At 32.2% G+C, this 19104-nt stretch overlaps 1 protein-coding gene across 1 annotated transcript; it reads left to right on the top strand.

Annotated features, from left to right (window-relative positions):
* The first annotated feature begins 1657 nt into the window (after window positions 1-1657).
* LOC134261479 (ficolin-1-like) lies at window positions 1658-9153 on the top strand. Its single transcript, XM_062743919.1, has 5 exons — window positions 1658-1892; window positions 2344-2480; window positions 2571-2667; window positions 2875-3039; window positions 8894-9153. Exons 1-5 carry the CDS (start codon window positions 1658-1660, stop codon window positions 9151-9153), a joined length of 894 nt encoding a protein of 297 aa, XP_062599903.1.
* The last annotated feature ends 9951 nt before the right edge of the window (window positions 9154-19104 follow it).

Raw genomic sequence — 19104 nt, 5'->3', positions numbered from 1 at the left:
TAGGATTTTTGTTTTTGTTAGGAGCCCATATCTCTCCCTTCGTCTGAAAAGTCTCACATGCCAGGGTTCTCCATGAGCTGTTTTACTGTGTTGCTCCCGACACAGTAAAATTTTCTCCGACACAGTAAAGATTCAAATTTCATGCATGCGACACAGTAAAAATTTTGCCGACACAGTAAGAGTTGTGATAATTAGAAAATCTAAACACACACATTCTCTCTAACTGAAACTTTTATCAAACAATTCTACTCTCTTTCAATTCAAAAAGTTATAAAAAACACTTAATTACTAGGGCTTCACCTTGAGTAATCAATTATTAATCAATTATCTCCTAGACCCTCGCCGGACTTTACGCATGACGGAACAAAGACAAATAAGTTGTTTTCACAATTCAATGTACCAGTTAATTGGTAGTTGCAATAAAATACATTGTATTATTAATGAAAAATATTTAAATATGTCTTTCCTATAGAACCACAGCTCTAGAATTATGTAAGCACTGCAAGTCAAACATACCATCGTACCGAAATCATTTGTAATTGATATAAATAAATTGCCGAAAATTTTTAAATTTCAGCATGTTCAAGGAACTCTTTAAAATATTGTATTGTTCTGAAGTTCCTTTTTTTTGTAATGCGATAACTCGATCAAGAAATCTGATAAATAAACACGGCAAATCAACTTTCAAAAATGTTAAGTAGTTCGACTAGTTCGGTCAGAATTTCCTCTGCTTTTCAGAACGTTTGTTCCCTTTTATCAGCATGTACGACCATATCATTTGTGTTACGAATTAGCAATTTTTAAATAAGTGTGCACTTGTAATCTTTTTTAATTATAACGAATTGATTCAGTTGCAAATTTGTTCGCGAAAATACCGCGATATTAGAGTGCTTCGCGTAAACTCTGCAACACAGTAAAATCTCAAATGATGGAGAACCCTGCATGCACTGACATTTCCTTTTTTGTTACGATTTTTTGGTTTAAAAATGACGCCTTTACATTAATTTGGTTATTGTCAAGATGTAGAGTGCATCCTGACAATCATGTAGATCTGATAAACCAGTATATCGATGATGCAATGTATCCAATATATAAATAACTGTCCCACCTGTCTGTTTACGTTGTAACGAAACTCCCCACCGCAACGAAAGGACGCACCGAGAGAGATACATGTTATCTCGAAACTTGCGTATTGATATCAATTAGTGCAAAAGACTATGAAATTCAAAGAAATTATGGTTTCCCAACCCCAAATGAATACTTTAGTTGGTTTTCTTGATTCAATACAAGAACTTTGTACCATACAAGTATTTTAGTCAATATTTCAAAAAACATGTACCGTTATTAGAATGTCAGGTGTTTTTAGACTGTAAATTCAATGTTAAGTATGAAAAAAAATGTTTGATTAAATACAACCACTCAGGTGATTTGAAGTCGTTTAATTTATTAGACCCACCTTCTTTTCGATAACTTTTAACATATGTATCCAATCAGATTAGGGACTGGTAAAAAAATTCGTTTAAAAAATAATTTAAATAGTGTAAAATGAATCGCTTATCACCACTCAAAGAGAGGAGAAATAACAATGCTGAATAATTACAATAATAGGGGATTGTTGTGGGCCGTGTTTGTTGTTTCAATTAGAATTTCCGAATCAATGTCGAAACAGTATATTGCTCAATTAAATAAGAATGACGTTTTTATTAGAGAAAATCTCATGGCAGAGTATGACGCATATTCAGTAACCATGTGCGCAGTCATGTGTGGTCCAGGGTGTACGTATTTTGGCGTCAATTTGCACGCTAATAAATGTCGAGTTTATTCGGGATGTCATCCGGGTAATTTAACAGAAGTTCAAGTAGGATGGAGGTACTTCAGTCAGGAATCTGAAGGTATTTCATTTCAATTATAATAAACGTAACGAACATAACGACCTCTGCTAAAAGTCATTTATTGAGGCTATTGAATAATATGAAACGTTAAATGAAAATAAGATACGATAAAAGAAAGGAAGAGGAAATAAAATTTTCAGACTAAGCACCACCCCTATGCATGAGAACAATAGAAAATTCACAATAGTGAATAATTTTACTGAAAACAGAGATTTCTAAAAATGTTATTCTCTAGAAATTTAAATGTGAAATTAATTTTGAATGTCTTATTAATAATTATAATCTTAGATTTTATTATTTGACATGGCCTTATATAAATACTAGTAGCTGGAAATGACCTGATTGGGACTCCAGAGATTGAAAAGAGTGGCGGCTTATATGCACATTCCTGTGCATAAATATTTGTATTTCAAGAATGTTTTCTTTATCTCCATTTCTTTTATAATTTTAGGGAATAAACGTCCACTGAATTGTAAAACATTGCTCGCTGATGGTCATACTTTGTCTAATATTTACACTATTTATCCCCGTAACAACCAATGCTCTGTCGTCCTGTGTGATATGACCATCAAAGGTGGAGGATGGACGGTCAGTTTAATAATTATTTAATCAATTAGTGCACGGATTCATAACTATTTTTTTAATAACATTAATGACAATTCTTAATCAATCCCACAGGTTATACAGAAGCGTGTTGACGGATCAACAGATTTCGACAGAACTTGGAAGGAGTACAAGGAGGGATTTGGTTCTGTTAATTCATCTTATTGGTTGGGTATATGCATTTTGGTTTACTTTAAAAGGAAAGTTGTATCTCTAGTTTAAGTATATATGAAATTCAGTAGAGACATATATACTTTGATCGTTTCGACTTTTTTTTACATATATAAGATGTGCATGTTTATGGCTGTCTTTTATAAATCAGTTATTTCTTTTTCCTCTATAGGTTTTACTTAATCAATATTACTATAACATTTTTTAGGAAATGACGTAATTCATATGTTAACCAAAAACAAGCCATCTCTGTACGTGTCAATAACTTTGACCAATGGAACCACTCTATACCAACAGTACGAGGAATTCTCCATAACCAACGAGACAGATAAATACAGACTTTTCCTGAATAGACCGACCACAGGAACACTAGGTGAGATGTGGGTTCAATAGTTCACCTGAGCTGAAGGATCAATTGAGCATTTCTGATCTTAGAGTGTCTGGCGTCTGTTGTCTGAGAACGTCTCAAGTTTTTGTCTTCTTCTCAAGAACATATGAGCAAATTTCAACCAACTTGCCACAAAACATCCTTGGATAAGGGGATTAAAGTTTTCCCACAAGATGTTTAACGCTTCCTTGTTAAGGGTGATAATTAGGATTCTGTAACAATTTTGAGATATCATTTAAAAAAGTCTTTTATAAGGACAACTGGGCAATAAAGCATAAAATGACTGAAGCTATATTTATTTCATAGCAGACCTGGAAATTTTTATTCAATATGGTTTATACTTTTCAAAATAATGGAATATTTTTTACGTGCAATTATGGAATTCGCCGCTTTTAAACAACGCAATATGACGAATACGCACCCTCACTTATCTTTTAACACTTTTCTTCGTTAAATTATAAAATATTCCACGAAAACGTTGGCATATTTCAGTTCCTTTAAGAATTTTAGTACCAACAGTTCACTGACATTTTATTAATTAATTCCTCTGTAAATATTCTTTGAGCAGTAGCATAAGACAAACTTATAATTTCACATATCGATTTGACGTCTGTTTTTGGGTTTTTTTTTTAATAACAGACGCCATGGAATATTTCTGTTTAATCCTCTCATTTTTCTGTTTTCTTCTCATCTGCTGAGCATTCATTGACACATCACCCACTGAAAATCTGAAACAATTCATCTAAACAAGTCTCTTATTTACATTTTTTCCTGTGTAAGTCGTGTGAATCAACTTAACTGTCTCTACCTGTGATTTCCCCATTGTGACGCAAAAATGCATAACAGTTTATTTTAGCCTTTTTTTTACATATCCTTTGATCACTGCATCTGAGTGTATGATAACAAAAGCAATGTTGTCATCTTATTTTAAACTCAAGACTAGAAAATTTTGTTAATTTTGTCTCTCTGAATTCCGGCGATTTTGCACTTTTCAAGATGCTTTCATTTGTTTTCTTTTTTTCATTCTGAGAAAAAGAGCACCTAATTCGTGAACTTTAGTGGGGACGCGGCACCACCTCTTATGTTCTATGTTTTAAACATTTATAAATTAAATTTAGTGATAAATAATTAAATGAAAATTTGATTTTAATTGGATTGATGAACGTGCATTTTTAAGTATACATGTAATATATTTGAAAATATTACGAGAAAGATAAAAAGAAATATGAATTCTGTGACATTACTTTTGGTTGAACTCTCGTTTAACAAAATTTATTTAAATATCCTCTTCTCAAGAACAGCAAAACCATCATTAGTCATATTATGAAAGAAGTATCCTCAGGTATTGTAGAATCGATTTGTTCAAATTTAGGATGGAAATGATTGTGTCTAAAAGCCATCAGGATTTTGCATAGGAATATTAGGAAAAATCTTTATTAATTATTCCTTTAAGAACAGCGAAGCATTGATTAGTAATATTGATATGGAAGCAGTCTGGGGCAGTGTAATTTAAAGTTTGCCAACGCCTACCTTTTCAGTTCTGTACTGATGTCTGCTTCTTCCCAGCCAATGTGCATAAGTGAGCAATTTTGCCCATGAGCTTATTGTTATGTACCTATTTGTGTTTCATCCCAATTTACTGTTGATTTTACGCGATCACGTGACGATGTGATCCGAATTCTCGGATCTCGACTCTTTGGTTTTCTGAATCCATATCACCACTCTCTGCAACTGATGAGGTATATGTAGTTAAAGGTATACATGACGGTTTTTCTCTCTCGTATCAAAAGTTCCTTGAAGAAATGCTTTGTTTAATGCAGAAAAAGATTGACATTAATCACAAAAGTTTTGTGCTATTAAAGTTGCTAATTGAACAGGGGTTAATAATAAATTTGTCATAATAACAGTAACTTGATCCGAAGAAAAGTATCGCCTGTCAACTTGCCGTGATACTACTCTTTGGGATCGAGTAACTGTTATAATAATATCTTATTTATTTATTCAACAGGTTGTTTAAACATACTGTAGATTCCTTATTTTTCGCGAGTACTTTCTATCGTGAATGGTCTCTTCAACGTCAAATCACGAGAATAATATTTCGCTATAGGATTGTTGGTCAAGATATTTAACATAGTTTTTAGCACCATAAAAATAAAGGCGAGTAATTTTATTTGGCGTGCGGTACTTCTCGTGAAGTTACAAGATACGCAGGGGGAATAAGGAAGCATACAAAATATTCTACCTTGGCTAAATCAGTGCTACATTATGACGTCACAGTAGGCAAGATGACGTCAATTTTAGAAATCAGGTTTTCGTAGTATTGGTATTTAGCGATGTAATTTAAATCTAGAAAATGGTTAGAAACGTGAAAACATTAACAAAAATAAAATGTTTTTATTTTGTTATACTGTAACAGTCATTATGATTGAAATCTACCACCGATGACGTCATATGTGTACATCGAGTAACTTGGAAATTGATCATGTCGTGTAAAGAGAATTTGGCTAAGACGGCATGTTCAAAGATACGTAAAATGGAGTTTAAAAGGAAATGTCGAAAATATTGTGTTAAATTCATATGGAGTTCAATTAATTAAACAGGTATGCTAATTTATTTTCATCGATTATATTCTCTTTCGAAGACAGTCAGCTATATTACGTATGCCGGTCGGCCTATCGTCCGTCATTCTTGACCATAAAATGCAACAGAACAACAATAAGCTGGATATTTCAAAATATACGTTTTGTACAGATTGAAAGTTTGCGTTTTGACAAATTTGGAAAGTGCTGCTAGAATCCCGAGTTAAGCATGGTTGTACGAAAAATCTCGATTCATATGTATAAAATTCACAACAAAGGGTAAGGTTTCGTGGGAATGTGTGGAATAAATATTTTACGGACAAGACAGTTGGATTCTAGCAGCACTTTTTTGACAAAATAGATGTTTTTCAGTTTTATTACATACTCAAAGAAATTATCAAACTCCGGGGTATTGTTGTTCTGTAAGCCTTTTTATTAAGGAAAATTTTGCTATTAATAGAAGTCACGTGATGCTGTGGCGGTGATGCGCGTCTTTGCGTTAGACACGCTTTTATCTGTATGCAATAGTAAATAACAGTTTACGTTTTTCAGTCGTTTTTGGTAATTTATTAAACTAAATTTTCTTCAAAAAGTATAAAATTCCCGAGAAATTACTTATATGCCTCCTTAACATACCCGCGTAATCAATTGCACGCGTATATTTAGGAATTTACAGTAAAGCATCTGTACGGAAGATTTAAAGTTTGATGGAACTTTGGGTAATTTTATTCATCTATAACAGTTTTAAATTGGCTTTAAATGATTGAACTGTTTGTGCTGACCATGGGAAATTATACATCAATTTGGCACAAGATAAAATGTTAAATTCTATAAAAGTGATTACAAAGAGAATCAAATTATTGATAAAAATAATAGTAGTATAGGATAAAAGATGAATATTTTGATGAATAGATAAATAATCTTACCTTACTGATTATGTTTCTTCTTTAAGGTTTCTGAAGGTTACCTTTAATTGATCGCAAAATACAGATTCATTTTTGAAAGTCTTTAAACTACATTTAAACATTTCTTGAAGAAGATTTAAAAGATATGGCAATATGTAATACCTTCTTATATAATAAAGATTAACACTTTACTTAAATGCTCCGTGTAAATGATAATTTAGGATATTTTTTAGCAGAAAAAAAATCGTTTTTCTTTTACTCTAAATGCGTTCATAATTATTTATATATTAAATTATTTCATCTTGGGAGACCCTCTGAAGTTTACTATATGCAATACTTCGCGCAGTATAGTTAAATCAAATGTATCTATTCTTCTAAAGCAATCCTAACTTGAGAGGAAAAGCTTGTTGAGTTGTATAATTTGCTATGCATTCTCTGAAAAACAAAATTGTAGAATTTTGTGTTTCCAAGTGTGGAAAATTCGAATTTTTCAATAATCTTATAGTAAATGTACCTTTTTTTTTTTTTTTAGAAAAGGCAACCGTTAATATAAGGTACACATAGAAGGATATGGATATAACGATCAGTATTCAATATCAATGTCCATAAAACAATACAAAATTGGTGCAGAACAAACGGACCTTCAAAACATCAGAGATGGGATCATGTGCCATGGAGGAGTTTATATCTCCTGCTGACCGGTCACATCTACCGTGTGCTCCTTATCATGATCGGGAAAAAAACAGAAAAAATCTGTCGTCAATCCAGTGTATAAGTAATGGACTAACAATAAGTTTGAAAAACGTCAGTCAAAATTTCACTCAATGATAAATTGTATTTGCTAACTAGGTCATCGTATCAACCGTAGAACTGACGAAATGATGACTTAAAACAAGTCCGATGATATTCTTGTTTCATCATCTTGCTTGTCAATAATTCACCTCGTTTTAGAAAATGTTCATACATAGACCATGCTCTTACGTATCGAATCAACTGGAGATATATAAACTGCGTATGCTGGTGATGAAGGTATATTGTTGCATAAGTAAGTGATGTTGACGGTAGCAAAAAATAAAATCATCACGTTTATCATATAGCTTGGTTTTTAGATTACCATAACCGTCTTTTTCAAGTAAAATATCCAAGTATTAAGCAGATGTGTCTGACTCTGTGATATGTTTTATCTTAAGCTGATCAGGATATATCGTATCGACGAAGGAATGGATTGATTGATTGATTGTATATTGTTTAAGTCCTATTTTTTCACTCCTATGGAAACGTCGCCATTTGCCGGTGAAGGGTTTCAAATTTTGACCTTTACTCGGCACTCAGGGCCATTGAGCAGTGAGGGTTTTTTAACGTGCCAATGCCTACCGTGACAGGGGACCTACGTTTTTAAGGTCATATCCGAAAGACCCGTGACTTTCACTTCTAGTGCCGAGCTCTTGGCGAAGGAACAGTCACTACCAATGTTTACGTCTTAAGTTTGACGCGGCGCCGCAAACGAGAATCGAACCCGGACCTTCCGATCACGAAGCGAACACTCTACCACTAGGCTACCGTGACCGGTATGGAAATTACCATTGTTAATTGACGTCATCGATATATCTAAATGTCGAGTTGAAGGCCACAGCAAGTGTTTTCTTCTTTTCAAGCATAAGAATTTGCACAATTTCTGCTTCATATAGGTATAAAAATAGGTCTGCTTTATATAATGACATGCTATAAGGTTACTCTAATGTAATTTTCACACAATAAAACCCCATTCAGCTCCTTTAAATACCTAGTACACTAATAAAGTGACACTAATATGCTTATTGCTTTATGTATAAAGCACATCAAACATGGAGAATGACAGGTATAAAAGGAATTTTTGAAATTATCTCTCTGTATATTTGAAAGCCAGACTTATCATGACGGAATGTACATAAATTTTGTGTGTTTATTTTAGAAATATAAAATAGTTTGACAGAAAGTCATATGACATTCGAATTTGTGTCTTTTATGTCTAACTTTGAAGTATTCATAATTATTATAGTGATTACAAAGTGGAAAAATTGCATTGATCCCAGTACTATAATTTTTAAGTAAAGTAAACAATAAGAATTGGAAAACCCTTATTAGATATTATTCTATAATTTACAATTTATATAATTCTATTTTAATTGTATTGACGTATTTGTTGTGAATAATAAATCCTAGTCATGTTCAAAATTTCGATAAGATTAATTAATACTACTATATAAAAACGGATGTACGATATATATAATATAGATTTGATTTTACTTTAAATTTTGTAAATAAGAATGATATTATTTGAGGGTTTTTAATATGTTTTCTTTGATTATTGTTCAGGTGACAGTATGTTTAATACGGGGAGGTATTACAGGGATCTGTCTGGGATGTATTTTACAACCTCCGACAGGGATAACGACAGATTGAGTCTTGGTAACCGTGCTGTTTTATACGGAGGAGGAGGCTTGTGGTATAACGCCTGTCATGACGCCAACCTCAACGGTCCCTGGTCTCCGGAACACTGGTACAACCCATGGTTTCCTACAGTTATGTTTAATAATGAGATAAAGGAGACTTCCATGATGATAAAACATCACTGAAGAGCTATAGGGAAGCAAGTACTGTATGGTACCATATAAAGTACAACTCGTCTAATCCGGAACCCTCTTTTTTAAGTTAACTAGACTTGATAAAACTTCTATAAGGAAGACAATTACACAAGTTTGTTATACCTCTGTAAACTTGTTCTGTGTAAAAATATGACGAAAAAACATGTTTTCTTTTTCAAACAGTCCCTACCGTGAAATAGTTTTTGTGCTACCTGCCCATGGTAAAATAGTCATAAAACTATATACCGGCAGGATTCTGTTTCCTTCGCTTTTCATCTTGGAAAACCTCTGATTTTATACGGATTGTGACGTATATATTATGACATAACAAAAGCAAAGTCAGCATCGGTATAATAAAACACTTATTTACTGACTATTCGGCTGCGCCTCGGGAAATAGTTTGCTATCACGGGGGACGATAAACTTGCTATTGTCTTCATAGCCAGTAAATAGGTTTATAATATTCTGTGGGGAGTTTGAATATCGTCTCGTATTAATTAAGGTATTGAAATTCTTATTTTAAAGTCAATACATGTTCCACTACAGTAAGTTTTGGTAGTGAGGGGAAATGTCACGAGAGTATTGCTGCTCTTTTGATATTTTGAATGTAGACATTTCTCTTTTAAAATTATCACTTTTGAAAAAAAGAAAAAGAAATGTCACTTTTGTGCAAAGGGTAAATTACAGTTTTCCATTGATGAAATTTTAGTAAGTAATTTAGTATTCACTGAATTCTTTTTTTTTTTTTTTTTTTTTTTGAATAGAAATCTCAATTGCATACAAATTGGTTTGAATTCTTTATCTAAAAAATAAATACTTTTAAAGGGTTTTTCATGAAACACGAATATTCAATATACATTATTTATACAAATATTCAATTTGCAAGGTGCATGTTAAATGATTTATTAAATGATTGTTGTAATTACTGAATAGATGTTATTGATTGAATTGTAATTGTATGATTGATCTTAGGCGTCGTTTATGTAAATTTGGTATATGACTACAGTGTAATTATTATATTGATCCAGTCTGTTTTTGTGATTATGTTATAGCTGAATGTAAAATTTTTAACATAATTATAATTATTTGATATTATAATTTTTCATTACCATATAAAGTTTTACTGATCTGTTATAAATTTTTAAAATGTGATGGTATAATTAATTTTTTATTAAAGCCTACAATATTATAGATGGAGCAAAACTGGTCTTGACCATGATGCAGATGAAAACGTATTTGTCATCCAGTGTTTTTGTATTAGATGTATAACTGTTCTTTTAATATCTATCATTTTGAAACTAATAGAATGCTTTAAAGTTTACATTAAGTTTATATAAATAATAAAGTACTTATAACTATATAATGGTTATCTTTGACTAAATTTAAAGCTATACATTTAAGAGGCAGTCCACCGAAAAACCAGGCAGTATTGTATTGATAGGCGGCACATCGAATGTGAGGAATATTTGATATTTTATTAAAAACAATATCAGTGTAGTCCAAAAGGAATAATGTATGTGAAGATTTGTTTGAAAATTGCTTATTTAGTAAAATATCCCTGCGTTTTGTGTTTCTGAATTCCCCTATATAAACCATTGAATGTAGGTCAGAAAAAAAGAACTGTAATTTCTAATACATTTTTATCAGGACTATAATTCACACTTAACTAAATCTAGAAATATTTCATCTTTTTGTTTATAAAATAAAATCGGTGGGAAAAACACTTTTGATAGTAGTTTTCTGGCAAAATATATACACGTTTTTGTGAAATTTTGTGATACAAGAGTTATCTCCCGTGGCATCGGTAAATCTGCTCAACACCTTTTTCACGGAATCCTAGTGAAATATTTAGAATCGATACACTAAAGAAAATTATTAAACAAAAAATAACTTATTTATTTTCAAAATATAATTCATTTTCGCCTCAAAACGTAATATTTAAATAAAAATTGGCTATATTATTCGGGTTGAAATCACGTTTCCATTGATGTATCAGTGACGTCATACACCTGACTAATGTTGCGTCACAATGAAATTGTTGCAAGTTTCCCAGAGAAGTTTGTAAATTCTTTGCATAAAGTGTAAAGAAAATTTTTTTAAATGATATCTCTTTTTCTGTGTAATTACTCTGCAGAATACTCTATTTATACACGGGCGGCGTCTCATGTAGATGTATTAAAACAAGTCCGTTTTGATAAGTACTTTTACACATGTCTGAGAACTTTTTTTTTAACTGATTTACTATGATATGCGTAAAAATAATTAATGAAGTGTTTATGATGAACAATTCTTATAAAGTTTGGAATCAATGATGGATGTTTTAGATTTACGCAACATTTAATTCAACGAAGTTGAGATGTTTACTTCATGATATTTATAAAAACTTAGATATATTTACCTATGCAGTCTAATCAAAAGAAACAATCCGCGGTACGATTAAAAATGAAAAAATGAAAAAAAACTGTAAAATGTTATAAGAATATATTTACTGAGTTAGATAACTGCTGAACTCCCCACTATAAATTGGCACTAAAACGGAAGATGGTTTAGTGAAACATTTTTTTTTTTTTTTTTTATTATATATATTTTTTTTCATTAGGCTATTGAAACAATCACACACTCACATTTAATATGGAGTTTAAACATTTGACTATATTGGCCAATTCTAAAAAAAATCACGTACAATTTAGACATGAACCCCCCCCCCCCCCCGCTTTTTGCTTGCGATTTATCAGCTCTTAAATAATGATATTATATCACTTATTTTCTTATTAATATAAAAATTAAAATTTTTAAAAGAAGAAAAATATAGGGGAAAAGGCTTTACAGATGACCGGTAAAAAAAAAATCTTGGATAAAGTCGAGACCGTACATATAAAATATTTTCTGTATTTAGCCATGTTTAATCAATTTCGTCACTGATAGAATTTAACTCTTTAATTCCTGAGAAAATAGAAAAAGAAATTTTACTTGGAAATAAGATAAATAATGAAATTATACGTGGATAGCTGTTTGATCTCAGAGGTTGCATGATGCATGCACAAATACATTTTTTGAAATACCGAGTATCAAGAAATCAAACATGTTTTACATGTATTGATGTAATCCTCATGTACGTAAAAGACATTAGTAATTTTTAAAAATAATATATACATTGAATCTATGGTTACATTCAATTAAAAACAGAAAACTGATTGAAAAGAAATAAAAGAGAAGCATATTTTTCGGATAAATTATAATGAAGAACCAAATAGAGGAAATATTTCTAATTTTACGGTAAAAACCGACCCGGATTGAAATAAACCGATCCCGATCGAAAATAATGCAAAATTAATAAATTTATCAAACTAAAGGCACCTGCCACCTAAATAATATGTAAAATAATAAATAAAGTAATTCTTAAACAACATTGCAACAAAAGAGCCAGATTGAACGAAACAGCTATAGTATTTTCTTCTTTATATAATTCCGATCGGGATCGGTTTAATTAGGGGAAAATCATAAATAATAGGTAAATTTGACTCCTTTTATTTCTCTCAATATACCTGTTCCCACCAATTTTATTAAATGACTCAAAAGTTTGTACTTTGTATTCATAATAACATGAGGAAAAAAGTCTGTCATAGTAATGTATTGGATTTTATAAAGTATCGAAAATTGCATACTGAATTCAAAAAGTAACTTGTTAAACTCAATTTTGGACCACATATTTTTTTTCTAAAGAAATATAATTTGGAGTCTTATTCATTATAAAATAAAAGATAAGAGTCTATGCTATAAATAATATTGATTGACACATCCAGCTCTTGAGTATCTGTTACATATAAAACAAAATAAAAACGTGGTAATTTTTTTAACCTCAAATTGACCTTTTTGCACTTAAAATTAGGCATTTACCAAAAATAGGACTAGAGGACCACTAAAAAATTTTTTGATGTTGTCATGTGTAAACAATTACTATACTAAGTCTACATGCAAAAAATAATTAAAATCCATGACATGCGATGTGCCACCTATTGCCTGGTTTTTCGGTGGACTGCCTCTTAATAAAGATAAAAAAGTGGCATCAATGTATTTGTCGTCTTGTCTTTGTATTAACTGTATGACCTTTTAACTTAATATTTGTATCAGAGTAGAAAGAATAATAATATTGTAAAACTGAAAGAAAGAAATATAATTCTAAAGAGAAAGTAGCTGTACGTGTTATATCTTATTGAATAAACGATAATCACTTCTAGGGATTTTTCCCACAACCTGGTTACTAGTAGATATATCGACTAATGGACTGTTGTAAGCTTTGCAATGCATTGTCTCTCTGTATACAGCGGCAGGGAAGTTGTGGAAATCTACCATTCAATTCTATCTTGATACAGAAATATCGATATTTAGACTATGATAAGCTGTGTAAAATACTGTTGTGTCTCTCTACAGATAACTCGGCAGATAATCCCTGGTAAGATTTGTATCGTATTGTTTATCTCTGATTCTACCGATGACATTTATTACCTGGACTAAAGAAATGCCGCAGACATTATTCTCCCATAAATCATAAAAGTCGTCGAAAAATTATCAGATCAAAAACACGTGTCAAAAAGAGTACAGTTGAAATTAATATTCACTGTAGAAACTAATATTTATTTAGACTATATCAATGTGTCGTCTTGCGCAGTCTAAAAAGTGTGCATTGAAAGAGCTGATAAATATCCGTTTTTATGGCCAAGTGGAGACGTGTTGCAACCATTACTTAAATAACGACCACTCTTGAAAGAATCATTATTGCAGAGAAGATATGTTCAAAAGCAAAACCTGCGAAGAGTATTGTTAGTCTGTGCTCAGTCGTATCTCAAGACTCTAACAATTTAACTTATCCGGTGAATCATAAACATTTACAATAACAGAGCCCGTGCCCTGTTAACAAAAACAATATACGGGTGTCTTCAATTGGCTAATCTCTGTACACCAGACTTAGCGCGGAATGACGATACTTGTGAAGGGGTTTTACATTCAAACATATCTACTCTGACTACAATTTTTGGGGGGTGGGGGATTGAAGCTTTCATATTTTCCATTGATTCACAACGAATTTGTCACTTTAATTAAGCGTTAAAAATAAAAGTAAAATTTGTGAAAGTTGTGTCAATCAAACACGCCCATAAATTCGAAGTTTCAATAACTTCGAAATGAAAAAAAAAATATTTTAAATATATTTTCGTGCCAGATGATATTGCAATACATAAGACGTGGTTCCAAATAGAAAAATAGAAAATATGTAATAACTTCAAATCTCTGTCCATGTACCTTTGAAATACCAATATAAACTTGCATCAAGACAACAAGCTCCTTCTGTCCGTTTCCGACTGGACAAGTTAATCAATTTTTGTTCAGACTATACACCGAGTCAAAACACATTCTATTTCATAAGTTTTCACAGTACACGATCCACTGTGGAAAGCAGAACCTAATGTATTTTCAAAGTATTAGAATATAAGGTTATATGTTACATGTAACTGAATACAATATAAATTCAGAACACAGTATCTTAAACTCATACAAATGTATAAATGCTAATAATTAAAATCAAGCCTCTAAAAATTCAAATGGGATAAGATCATTTAAACTACTCAGGATATGTTTTTACAAAGTAGGTTAAAGTCAATTGGATAGTAATGCTGGTATCTTTCTTAATATGTATGCCAAACGGTGCACATGTCAAATAGCATAGACTTATATAATAAATAGAAAAAACTGCTGTATATGGGATCTGTATACATGTATGAAATATTTTGAAAAGTTGGACAAATCAGGGGTAACGAGAACAGTATCCATGTATAAGGTAATTGTAAAAGTCATAGTGCCAAGCAACATGAATGTGCAAAATCTAAATCATTAAATCAGCATCTTTTACAATTCTTGAGGTATAAGATATGACAGACAGACAGACAAACGCCGAATGAAGTGGTTCCTTGCCCTCTCTCTGCTCTGCAGGCGATACAAAATCATACCGAAGACGGCCCTTTTCGTCAAAAGTACATAAAAATTATAATTAAAAATTGAAATATAGAAATTGAATAAAAATGAGACTTTAACAAAAGTACCAGCAATACCATCGTATATCAAGAATATTCAAAATGTAGCATTTATCATCATATCATTCGGATAAGATTACATCTCATAAAATATTACCTACTCTATATCTTTATTCCTATTATCAATGAATGGGTTTAATGGATCTGTTTCATTAAAATACTGATTTTAAGACGAATTTGGTTTCGATTATTTAGGCAAACGTAAGAACTCTCTCTCTCTCTCCCTCCCTCTGCACAAATACGAGGAAGAACCTACAGCTTACATTTATGTCTGTCCCGTGATATATTAACGCATCAGAAATATTTTGACTCGGAAGAAATTACGTGATTTGTCCTTGACTGCACCCACCCCGAAAACGGAGTTTGCTATTTCTATCCCTAAACATCCATCTCAATCCACGGAAAGGTATTTGATGTCTGGCAGATTTTCTTTTTATTGCCTTCTTCTTGTTCTCTGTTTTCTTAAAAATACTTTTTGCTGACCTGTGAGGACAGAAATTTAAATTATCTGATTTGGTAAATCTTACCAGCCCTCCTCCACCTCATTGAGAATCAAATGATTATCCACTAATATCCGTACAGAGTTATCGACAAATCATTTATCGTAAGCTAATCACGACATGATAGACTCTGATCTATCTAATGGAATGAGTTTGTTTTGCTCTACAATGCATTCATCTATTAAGTTACGCTTAATCCGTCCACTATAAAAAAAACTCTTTTATGCACCTTTCATCTACCTCCATGAATTTTTTTTATCTTTTTAAATTTCTCATACCTGTGTAAATCACTTCCCAACTGAAATCTTGTCTTGACTGTATCACTAGTCATCGTTCTACATCCTTTAAAAATTTACTTTGCTGCCGAATTACAAGAAGCACTAAAAATTTGAGGTAGTTTCGCAATCAAATTCGCAACTGAATCACTATTTATTATAAATACAAAAGAATACAGGTAAACATTTTTTTACACAAGTTACACAAATAATATTGTCTTACCTAATGAAGAAATTAAAAAAACAAAAGGCCTATGGGCTACAACGCTCACCTGAGCACTGTGGCTAGGAAAAAGTCGAAATTGGTTTATCATTGAAAAGTTTAAATCCAAAAAGTAGTACCATGACCAATCATTGATTTGCTTTTCTTGAAAAGATGATTTTGTAAGAATTTTCCTATATATATATATCTATATAAAACTTTGGTCGGCCATTTTGGCCCCGCCCTACCCCCGGGGGTCATGATTTAAACAAATTTGAATCTACATTACATGAGGATGTTTCCGTATAAATATGATGAAATATGGCTTTGTCAATCTCGAAAAGAAGATTTTTAAAGAATTTTCCTATATATTTCTATGTAAAATTTTGGTCGGCCATTTTGGCCCTGCCCTACCCCCGGGGGTCATGATTTGAACAAACTTGAATTTACACTACCTGGGGAGGCTTCCATATGAATATGATCAATTATGGCTTTGCTATTCTTAAGAAGAAGATTTTTAGGGCATTTTCCTACATATTTTTTTGTAAATCTTTGGTCGGCCATTTCGACCCCGCCCTACCCCGGGGGTCATGATTTGAACAAACTTGAATCTACACTACTTAAAGATGATTCCATATAAATATGATGAATTATGGCTTTGTCATTCTTGAGCAGAAGATTTTTAAAGAAGTTTCCTTTATATTTCTATGTAAAACTATTGTCGGCCATTTTGGCCCCGCCCTACGTATACCCCCGTGGGTCATGATTTGAATAAACTTGAATCTACACTACCTGAGGATGCTTTCATATAAAAATGATGAAATATGGCTTTGTCATTCTTGAGAAGAAGATTTTTAAAGCATTTTATATTATATATTATATATTATACATTATATATTTCTATGTTAAACTTTGATCGGCCATTTTGGCCCCGCCCTACCTCCGGGGGTCATGATTTGAACAAATTTGAATCTACAATACCTGAGGATACTTCCATATAAATATGATGAATTATGGCTTTGTCATTCTTGAGCAGAAGATTTTTAAAGAAGTTTCCTACATATTTCTATGTAAAACTATGGTCGGCCATTTTGGCCCCGCCCTACCCCCGGGGGTCATGATTTGAATAAACTTGAATCTACACTACCTGAGGATGCTTCCATATAAAAATGATGAAATATGGCTTTGTCATTCTTGAGAAGAAGATTTTTTAATGCATTTTCCTATATATTTCTATGTTAAACTTTGATCGGCCATTTTGGCCCCGCCCTACCCCCGAAGGTCATGATTTGAACAAACTTAAATATACACTACCCCAGAATGCTTCCACATAAGTTTACGCTTTCCTGGCACAGTGGTTCTTGAGAATAAGATTTTTAAAACATGCCACCAATTTCCTACATATTTTTTTGTAAATCTTTGGTCGGCCATTTTGACCCCGCCCTACCCCGGGGGTCATGATTTGAACAAACTTGAATCTACACTACTTAAAGATGATTCCATATAGATATGATGAATTATGGCTTTGTCATTCTTGAGCAGAAGATTTTTAAAGAAGTTTCCTTTATATTTCTATGTAAAACTATTGCCGGCCATTTTGGCCCCGCCCTACGTATACCCCCGTGGGTCATGATTTGAATAAACTTGAATCTACACTACCTGAGGATGCTTTCATATAAAAATGATGAAATATGGCTTTGTCATTCTTGAGAAGAAGATTTTTAAAGCATTTTATATTATATATTATATATTATACATTATATATTTCTATGTTAAACTTTGATCGGCCATTTTGGCCCCGCCCTACCTCCGAGTGTCAGGATTTGAACAAACTTGAATCTACACTACTTAAAGATACTTCCATATAAATATGATGAATTATGGCTTTGTCATTCTTGAGCAGAAGATTTTTAAAGAAGTTTCCTATATATTTCTATGTAAAACTATGGTCGGCCATTTTGGCCCCGCCCTACCCCCGGGGGTCATGATTTGAATAAACTTGAATCTACACTACCTGAGGATGCTTCCATATAAAAATGATGAAATATGGCTTTGTCATTCTTGAGAAGAAGATTTTTTAATGCATTTTCCTATATATTTCTATGTTAAACTTTGATCGGCCATTTTGGCCCCGCCCAACCCCCGAAGGTCATGATTTGAACAAACTTAAATATACACTACCCCAGAATGCTTCCACATAAGTTTACGCTTTCCTGGCACAGTGGTTCTTGAGAATAAGATTTTTAAAACATGCCACCAATTTTCTTTTTATTAATTCCCAATTATCTCCCCTTGAATGAGGATGTGGCCCTTTATTTGAACAAACTTGAATTCCCTTTACATGAGGATGCTTTGTGGAAAGTTTGGTTGCAATTGGCCCAGCGGTTCTTGAGAAGAAGTCGAAAATGTAAAAAGTTTGCAAACAGACAAACAGACAGACAGACAGACAGACAGACGGAGAGACGGACGCCGGACAAAAATATGATCAGAAAAGCTCACTTGAGCCTTCGGCTCATCTGAGCTAAAAACACGTTCTGAAAAACAGAGGAAATTCTATTCGACACAGTAGAACTACTTAACATTTATGAAAGTTAATTTGTCATGATTATTTGTCAGTTGTCTTGATTGAATTACGAAAAAAATGAGAAACTTCAGAATAGTAAAATACTTTTAACAGTTTCTTGAACATGTTGAAAATTTTAAGCAGTTTTTTTACATCAATAAAATGATTTTGGTACGATGTTATATTTGTGGCTCTACAGAAAAGGTATATGTTCTCAATAAATACAATCTATTTCAATGTAACTATCACTTTACCATTACATGGAAGTGCGCAAACAAGTTATTTGTCTTTGTTCCTTCATGTGTAAAGTCTGAAG

Source organism: Saccostrea cucullata, unplaced genomic scaffold, assembly GCF_032062105.1.
Source record: "Saccostrea cucullata isolate Sc308-1 unplaced genomic scaffold, CSIRO_AGI_Scuc_v1 ctg11998, whole genome shotgun sequence".
NCBI lineage: Eukaryota > Metazoa > Mollusca > Bivalvia > Ostreida > Ostreidae > Saccostrea > Saccostrea cuccullata.
This window is presented reverse-complemented; position numbering and strand designations above follow the sequence as displayed.